This window comes from Serinus canaria, chromosome 25, assembly GCF_022539315.1.
Source record: "Serinus canaria isolate serCan28SL12 chromosome 25, serCan2020, whole genome shotgun sequence".
Taxonomy (NCBI): domain Eukaryota; kingdom Metazoa; phylum Chordata; class Aves; order Passeriformes; family Fringillidae; genus Serinus; species Serinus canaria.
The window spans coordinates 8,912,550-8,921,994 of record NC_066338.1 but is presented as its reverse complement, the minus strand read 5'-3'; the positions used below and the strand labels follow the sequence as shown (position 1 = coordinate 8,921,994).

Here is a 9,445-nt window from a genome sequence, read left to right as displayed (position 1 = left end):
CTGTTTTGGGGTGAAACATGGCAGTGTCACTGTGGTGGGACAGGGGCTGATGGGGGTGGTGGCCTTTGTCCCCAGGCTGTGACACTGTTTTGGGACAAAACACACCAGTGTCACCATGATGGGACAGATCGTGACAGAGGTGGCCTTTGTCCTCAGCTGATCTTGTTTGGGCTCAGCAACCAGCTGGTGGTGGCCTTGAAGGAGGACAACATGGTGGCTTTCAAGCACCTGTTCTTCAAGGGCTACAAGGACGGTGCCAATGACACCCAGGCCATCTACACCCACAGGGACCTCCTGGAGCACCTGGCCTTTGTCCTCAAGAAGGTGGCATGGGGACACTGGGAAGGCCTGGAGCAGCTGGCCTTTGTCCTCAAGAAGGTGGCATGGGGACACTGGGAAGGGTTGGGGACATTGGGAGTGATGGGGGACACTGGGACCTCCTGGAGCATGTGGCCTATGCCCTTGAGAAGGTGGCACAGGGACACTGGGGTGACTGGGGACACCAGGAGGGATTTGGGACATCGAGACCTCCTGCAGCACCTAGTCTATGCCCTCAAGAAGGTGGCATGGGGACACCAGAAGGGGTTGAGGACATCAGGAGGGTTGGGGACACCAGGCGAGGTTTGGGGACATGGGGATTATTTGGGGCCATCAAGGTGCCACCACCAGTGCTGCTGTCCCTGTCCCCGCAGTACCTGGCTGTCCCCAACAAGACTTTTGGCCACCACACCTATGGTGGGGAAATGGGAATGTTTCTGGGACACAGAGATGTTTTGGGGCCATGGGGATGTTCTGGGGCCTTGGGGATGTTTTGGGGTCATGGAGATGTTTTGGGGCTGTGGGGTGGTTTAGGGCCACCAAGGTGCCCCAGGGCCACCTCCAGCCTTGGTGTCCCTGTAGTACCTGGCTGTCCCCAATGGGACCCGGGGTGACTACGCCTATGGTGGCGCCGGGGGTGGCACTGAGGGTGGCACCAGGCTCCAACTGTGCCAGCACTTCTTCTGCAGGGGGGACATCGACTCCAGCGTGGTCTCTGGTAGGGACACTGGGCTTGGGGTGTGGGTTTGGAATTTGTGGTGTGGGGAGCTGGATTTGGGGTTTGGGGTTTGGGATTTGAGGTTTGGGTTTGGGATTTGGGGTTTGAGGCTTGGGTTTGGGGTTTGGGTTTGGGTTGGTCCCAAGGGGTTTGGATTTGGGGTTTGGGACTTGGGGTTGAGAATTTGGGATGGTCCCAAGGGGTTTGGAGTTTAGGATTTGAAATTTGGGGTTTGGGACAGGCCCAGGGTGCTTTGGGGTTTAAAGTGCAAGGTTTGGGATGGTCCCAGGGCATTTGGGAGTTGGGATTCAGGGTTTGGGATTTGGGGCGGTCCTGGGGCATTTGGGATTCAGGATATGGGAAGTCCCAGGGGCTTTGGGCTCCCGGCATTCCCTGACCCCAATTCTGACCCCACAGAGATCCTGGGGGTGCACCCCAGGGACACCCGGCTGGATGGCACCAACGGCAACTTCACCCTCCAATTCCACAGGTAAATCCCAAACCCCCCCCCAAAATTCCTGATAATCCCACTTATGGGTGTTTCACACCCCTAAAATTCTAGTGTGAGGTTTGCATTCACTTTTCCCAAATTTCTGCATGGAATTTTGGGGGGGAATTTTCCCTTTCCTGTGGTGATTATTTTGGAAATGTTGTGGCCAAGTTTTCCCTTTGCTGTTGGTTTTTTTGAGGATTTTGGTGCAGAATTTTTCCTTTTCTAGGAAGTCTGGGAACTCTTTGGGGTTTTTAGGTGGATTATTCCATTCCCATTAGTTTTGTTGGGATTTTGGTGTGAAAATTTCATTTCTGGGGGATTTTAGTGTGGAATTTTTCCTTTTCCTGGTGTTTTTGGGGGACTTTGAGAACTCACAGGATTTTTTTGGGATTTTGGGGCAGATTTCTTCCCTTTCCTGTTGTTCCTTTGGGGATTTTGGGGTGGAATTCTCCTTTTTCATTGGTTTATTTTGGGATTTTGAGGCAGAATTTTTCTTTTTAGGGATTTTGAGGCAGAGTTTTTCCTTTTTTCTGTGCCAAAAGCATGGGGAGGGCTCCCAAATTTGGGGGAAAGAATGGAAAAGAGAGAAAGGATCCAAACCAGGGGGGAAATGATGCAAAACAGAGGGTAAGGGACCCAAAAAAGGGGGAAATGATCCAAAAGAGGGGGAAAGGACCCAAAATGGGGGAGGGGGGGAAACCAGAAATCAGAGGACCAAGGGTATCATGGCACGTCACAGGGTGTCAATGGGTGTCATGGCACGTCTGTATCCCTGTGTCCCATTCATGTCCATATCCCCACACGTCCCCAACCATGTCATTATCCCCCATGTGTCCCCATCTATACCTTCATTGTCTTTATTTTTACCCCAATTTCAGGAGTTTCAAAGGGATGAACAGAAACTTTTTTGTTTCAAGACCAAACCAAAATTATTTATGTCCCTGCCAACAGAGCATCCATGTGCTTGGATGGGTGGGAAGAACCTTTTTTGGAGGGATTTCCACCCAGCTGTCTCCAAAATCAGGGGTTTTGCCCCAGTCTATCCCCATTTGGCTGTGGAAGATGTGTGTGGGCCAGGGAGAATTAAAAGGGTGGATTTATGTTGGAGAAGACCTGCAAGGCCATTCAATGTTGCTTGATGCCACCAGAAGCAGCAAAAGGAGATTTTTCTGGGGTTGGAAGTTGACCAATCCGCTCTCCACAATGGATTTCTGATGTTGGGCTGTGGCTGAGTTCAGGTGACCACAGGGAGCCAGCAGGATGTGGAGCCCCCAGGCAGGGTCTTCCCAACACGGATCACCGGCACCACGGATCACTGGGGATCATCCAGCACAGATCCTTCCATGGGGGATGGAGCTGGAGCAACCCACAAAGCTCTTCCCACACTCAGGGCACTTGCAAGGGTTCCCTTAGTGGTGGCTCTGTTGGTTTTGGGTCAAGGCTGAGCTCTGTGAGAAGCTCCTGCCACAGTCAGGACACACAGGGCTTTTCCCTGGTGTGGATGTGCCGGTGGCTGACAGGGTGGAAGTTGCACCTAAAGCCCTTCCCACAGTCAGGGCAGCAGAAGGGCCTCTCCTCTGTGTGAATCCACTAGTATACAAGGAGATGGGAGCTGGTCAGAAACCTCTTTCTGGGTTCCTCACACTCACAGGGCCTCTCCCCAGTGTGGCTCCTCTGGTGGACAATCAGGCTGGCGCATTTACAGAAGCTCTTCCCACACTCCCCACACTCATAGGGCCATTTCCCTGCGTGGATTCTACAATGATAGATCAGGAAGGATCTCTTGCTGAAGCTGTTCCCACATTTTGAGCACTTGTGGGGCTTCTCCCCATTGTGAAGCCGCTCATGGACCCCCAACAAGCTCTGTCCACCTCCCCAGCCCAGGGTGGATCTTACCCCCTCAGATCCCTGTGATCTAAGCTTGCAGCCCCTCCTCATGCAGGATCTCCAGGGTTTTTCCTCCCCATTGGATTCCTGCACTGTGGAGCTGCTTAGAACGGCCTCTTCCACGAAGTTCTGCCACAGGGATTTGTCCTCCCTGCTCTCCATGCTCAGCTCCTGCTCTGGGGGAGGAAGGACAAGGACAGGATGGGATTTGCCTCCATGCCACAGGGAAGGGCAAGGAGATTTCCCAAATGTGTCCCCAGCAGGAGAGCTTTGGCAGCAGGATTGTCCTGCAGCAGGAGGCCATGCTGGACTGGGAGATGGAGCAGGAGAGGGGGAAAGGGGCACTGACTTCCTCCTCACCTGCCAGGGTGTCCCACGGGATCTTCCTCAGAGCCTCTACCTCCATCTGGCCAAGGTTTAGGAATGGGAATCTTAGTTTCAGAGGGAAAATGAGGCCTGAGTGCCTTGGGTTTGATGGTCCCACTGCCCAAGTACAGCTTGAGAAGTCACTGCCCCTATTGGCCTCAGGGGGCCCAAACCCCGCTCATCTCTAGCCTCCCTCACCCCTCCAGGCTGCTGGGGATCCCCCCCACTCCAGGATCACCCCTCTGCACTCTTCCACCTCCAGGGCTCGTGTTTATCCCCAGCTCCCCTGGTCTCAGAAGCTCGTGGGGCTCTGTGACCCTGAGATACATAAAAAGTCTCTGCTTCAGCCTGCACCTTCAAAGGATGACTCAAAGCTCTTCAGTTTTCAGTCTCTGAATTGTTTATTGTATGTTATCTGTAAAATTTTTCCTCCTGCCCAGCCGAGGTCTGCTCAGCAGGACAGTCAGAGGCACTCTGCCTGCCCCCGGGCAGTGTTATCTCTTTATAATAAAACCTATGTATAACATGTTTACAATTACTTTCCAGTACCTATCACCTATGTTAGACAGTGAGTTTCTACTCTAAACCAATCCAAAAGTGCCAGCATCACCAGTGAAGATGGAGGTAGAGAAGAAGAAAGGCTAGACACGCCCAAGTCCCTCCATCTTGTTCCCAAAACCCCTATTCTAAAAATCCCAAAACCTACATTTTCACCCAGTGGTAATTTTATTATTACACTATTTAAACTGCTGTGGCTTTCAGGTCTTCATACAAAGCTGGCAATAATTGAACCCACCGCTGTTCTGGGCTATGTGCCAGGGTATGAGCTTCCTGGCAGGGGTCCCGGCAACTCTGGAATCCCAGAGGGATGTCCTGAGTTCCGACATCCCGGGATATCACCGATATCCGGATATCACCCCTGTGCCTGGCATTACTGGGCGATCGCCACGTGGGACCTCCCCAGGATCCCCGAAATGGGCATTTCCAGCTCAGCTCTGGGGTTCTGGAAGATCCAAGCATCCCCTACCCCACAAAAAAAACCCAAAACCTCCTGGAGATATCCGTGATGGATTTGGGGCCAACCCCCCCGGCCCCGCTCAGCTGCGCGTTCTGGGGAGGGGCGATGCTGCTGGACTTGGGGGTGCTGCGGGCGGGCGGGGGCACCGCGTGCTTCTGCTGCTGCTCCTATTCCTTCCTCCTCCTGTTCTTGTTCTTCCTCCTCCTCCTCCTCTCTCCCACCCGCTCCTCCTCCGCTCCCAGCCCGACCCGGCCAGTGCCGACACTCAAAAGCAGTCGCGCTCTGCCCTGGGGGGGTTCCCAAAGCGGCCCCGCCCCGCGCGGCACTGGGAGCGATCCTGGGAGCACCGGGAGGGATCCTGAGATCAGCGGGAAGGAATTGGGAGCGCTCTCCCTGCCAGTCCCGCTCTTACTGGGAGCACTGGGAGGGAACTGGGAGCAAACAGCGCCCGGACACGGGTGCAGCCGGCGGTGGGCGGGGGCCAAATCGAAGGGCGTGGTTATGCAAATACAGTAGTGACCGCGCGCTGGGATTGGTGGGCGGGAGCAGCGCGGAACCTCCCTGGTCACGTGGGGGGGGTGGGTAAGAAGGGATAGGGACGGGGACAGGGAATATGGGACCGGGACAGGGAATATGGAACCCGGAACCGGAGAGAGAATATGGGATGGGGATTAGGAAGATGAGACCAGGATCGCAAACGGGAATACAGGAATGGGACTGGGAACATAGAAATGGAAATATGGGAACAGAAGCGCAACCGGCAGCAGGACTGGGAATATGAGAACGGGAACAGGAGAGGGAATATGGGCCTGGGAATATGGGACCGGCAACCAGACAAAGAATAGTGGACCAGGACGGGGAATAAGACTGGGAATGGAATCCAGACTGGGATGGGAGCAGGATGGGACAAGGAGTGCGGTGACGTGGGAACAGGTGGGGAGGAGGGGGAGTGACAGCAGGGAGAGGGGGATCGTGGACAGGGAACATGGGGAACCAGGACAGGGAGTCATGGGGTCAGTTCTAGGGCAGGGGGTCCTTGATCAGCTGCCCCAAAACCTCCTCCAGGGTCTCCCAGTGCAGCCAGAGTCACCCAGCCTAGGGTGCCCAAAGCCCTGAGCAACCCCAAGTCCCATCCAGGAACCCTCAACTCCCTGGAACACAGCAGCCCCCACATCCCCTGGAAGATTACCACATGTCCCCATCCTTGGTTTTTTTTTTCATTTTTTTCTATTTTTATCCTGGTTTGGGGCGTTTTGAAAGGAAAGAGAGAAATGAAAAAATAATCAAGGCCACATGGAGCCTTTAAGAGGTGGAGCCCCCAGCCAGGTGCCTTCCCAACACAGATTACTAGCACCACACATCATTGGGGCTGTACCCACTGGGCATCGTGCAGCACAAATACTGCCACGGGTAATGAAATTGTAGCAGTGCACAAAACTCCTTGCACACTTGGGGCACTCACAGGGCTTTCATAGTGGTGCCTCCACTGGTGTTGGGTCAAGGCTGACCTCTGGCTGAAGCTCTTCCCACAGTGGGGACATTTGTAGGGCTTCTCCCCAGTGTGGATGCGCTGGTGGGTGACGAGGGTGGAGTTGTGCTTGAAGCCCTTCCCACACTCAGGGCAGCGGAAGGGCCTCTCATCCGTGTGAATCCGCTGATGTACGAGGACATCTGAGCTACTCTGAAACCTCTTTCCGCACTCCCCACACTCGTAGGGCCGCTCCCCGGTGTGGCTCCTCTGGTGGATCATCAGGTGATCGTTACGGCTGTAGGTCTTCCCACAGTCGGGACACTCGTAAGGCCGTTCTCCAGTGTGGATCCTCTGGTGAAGCATCAGCTCAGAGCTCTGGCTGAATCTCTTCCCACACTGCCCACACTCATAGGGCCTCTCACCGGTGTGGATCCTCTTGTGGACAATCAGGTTCGACTTCTGGGTGAATCTCTTCCCGCACTCCTCACACTCGTAGGGCCTCTCCCCGGTGTGGATGCGCCGGTGCTTGATGAGGTCGGTGTTATATTTGAAGCCCTTCATGCAGTCGGGGCAGCGGAAGGGCCTCTCATCTGTGTGAATCCGCTCGTGTGTGAGGAGATGGGTGCTTGTCTGAAACCTCTTCCCACATTTGGGACACTCATAGGGCCTCTCACCTGTGTGTGTCCGCTGATGCTTCAGAAGAGTGGAGCTTCTCTGAAAGCTCTTCCCGCATTCCCCACACTCATATGGCCGTTCCCCAGTGTGGCTCCTCTGGTGGTTGATCAGGTCAAAGTTGTCTCTGCAGCTCTTCCCGCACTCCCCACACTCATAGGGCCTTTCTCCAGTGTGGATCCTTTGGTGGCGGATCAGGGCTGAGCTTCGGCTGAAGCTCTTCCCACATTTCCCACACCTGTGGGGCTTCTCCCCATTGGGAAGCTGCTCGGGGACCCCCAGCTCTGAGCTCTGACCACCATCCTGTCCCAGGGTGGATCTTTCCTCCTCTGACCTCCCTGGGCTACGTTTGCAGCCCTTCCTTGTGCGGGATCTCTGGGGATTTTCCTCCACGTTGGATTCCTGTGCAGTGGAACAGCTCAAAACGGCCTCATCCATGAGGTTCTGCTGTGGTGACTCATCCTCCCTGCTCTCCACCCTCAGCTCAGTGTCTGGGGGAAGAAGGACAAGGAGGGGATGGGATTTGGCTGCATGCCACAGGGCAGGGCAAGGAGATTCCCCGAGTGCATCCCCAGCAGGATGGCATCAGCAGCAGGATTATTCTGCTGCTGGGGGCTGGGCTGGGCTGGGAGATGGAGCAGGAGAGAGGGGAAAAGGGGCACTGACTTCCTCCTCACCTGCCTGGGGCTCCCAGGCCATCTTCTTCTTCCTCCCAGCCTCCTCTTCCTCCATCCGGCCAAGGTTTAGGAACGGGAAATCCTTCTTTGGGGGGGAAAACAAGGGCTGAATGCGTTTGTTTTGATGGTCCCACTGCCCAAGTGCAGCTGGAGAAGTCAGCGCCCCTTTCAGCCCAGGGGTGACCGGACCCCGCTCATCTCTGGCTTCCTTCAACCCTCCAGGCTGCCGGGGTCTCCCAGCTGTGTGATCGCCCCTCTGCGCTCTCCCCTCTTCGAGGCTCCCGCGTTCCCCCCGGCTCTCCCTGGCGTCCCCAAACCCGATATCGCCTCTCTGCCCGCAGAGACAGGGCACGAGGGACCCCCCCAAGGGTAATTTGTGGCTCAGCTTTTGGGTCCTGGAAGATCCTAAGATCCTTTGCCACACAAAAAAACCTCCCGGAGACCCCTCCCCGCCGAAGGATTTGGGGCGAGCTCCCGCTCCCCGCTCACCTGTGGGTTCTGGAGGCGGGGGGGCTGCGGCCTGAGCGGGGGAACCACGCGGTGTTGGTGCTGCTGCTCCTCTTCCTCGTCCGTCTCTATCTCCACTTCCGGCTCCTCTTCTTCCTTTTCCTCCTCCTCTGTCCCTCCTCTGTCCCGCCTCTTCCTCCCGCTCCTCCTCTGCTCCCCGCCCCACACGGGCAGTGCCGACGCTCAAAAGCAGCCGCGCTCTGCCCTGGGGGGGGTTCCCAAAGCGGCCCCGCCCCGCGCGGCACTGGGAGCGATCCTGGGAGCACCGGAGGGATCCTGAGATCAGCGAGAGGAAATTGGGAGCGCTTTCCCTGCCAGTCCCGCTCTTACTGGGAGCGCTGAGAGGGAACTGGGAGCAAACAGCGGCCGGACACCCCTGCAGCCGGCGGTGGACCGGGCCAAGATGAAGGGCGCGGTTATGCAAATAAAGGAGGGATTGCGCGCTGGGATTGGTGGATGGGAACAGCGCGGGTTTTGCTCGGTCACGTGAACCAAGGGGAGCCGGAGCGATGGCGGCGGCGTCCGGTGAGAGGGGTCAGGGAGCGGGAATGGGGACCAGGAATACGGGAATGGGACCAGGAATGGGGACCGGGAATGGAGACACGGACCGAGAATGAGGAAGGGGACCGGGAATGGGACAGGAAATACGGGATTGGGACTAGCAATGCGGACAGGAGCCGGGAGCGGGATTGCCGCCGGGAATGGGAACAGGGTCCGGGAATCCGGAAACGGGAATGGGACTGGAAATACGGGAAAGGGACCGGGAACGGGAGTGGGAACGGGACAGAGAAGGGAACCGGCCAACAGGGACACGGGGAATGGGCATACCGGGAAGCGGGCGGGACGGGGGGTGACACCGGGGCGGGGGGGGCCGGGAACAGGAGCGACACTCGGGCGAGGGGACACCGAGGACCGGGCCGGGGGAGTTACCGCCTGCAGGGGACACTGTGCCCCTGCACTGTGGGCAGAGGGGACAGCGAGCAGAGACACCAGAACGGGGTGGGGGGGACACGGGTGACACCGGGGACAGGGAGTCCTGACCGGGGGTTTAACGGAGACAGGGGACGCTGTGGACTGGGCAGTGGGGACACTGGAAGAGAGGAGTGATGCCGGACCGAGGGGGACACAGACCGGGGGGTGACACCGAGTAGGGGGGACACCGGGACAGGGGTGATCCCAGGACACGGGGTGACACTGAACAACGGGGACACGGACCAGGGGCTGACACCGAGCAGGCGGGACACCAGACTGAGGTGACACTGGCGGGTGTCCCCAGAGACCGAGCAGCTGCTGAGCCGTGTACAGCACGGCTGAAGCA

The 9,445-nt window shown here is 56.9% G+C and overlaps 1 protein-coding gene and 1 pseudogene across 1 annotated transcript; both read right to left on the bottom strand.

Annotated features, from left to right (window-relative positions):
- Positions 1-1,565: 1,565 nt before the first annotated feature.
- On the bottom strand, positions 1,566-4,035 carry LOC127060508 (zinc finger protein 572-like; annotated as a pseudogene).
- A 129-nt stretch (positions 4,036-4,164) lies between these two features.
- Positions 4,165-8,503, bottom strand: LOC103821177 (zinc finger protein 418-like). Its single transcript, XM_050984055.1, has 3 exons — positions 8,110-8,503; positions 7,621-7,705; positions 4,165-7,434 (listed from the first exon to the last, which is right to left on the bottom strand). Exons 2-3 carry the CDS (start codon positions 7,673-7,675, stop codon positions 6,161-6,163), a joined length of 1,329 nt encoding a protein of 442 aa, XP_050840012.1. The 5' UTR covers positions 7,676-7,705; positions 8,110-8,503; the 3' UTR covers positions 4,165-6,160.
- Between the last annotated feature and the right edge of the window lie 942 nt (positions 8,504-9,445).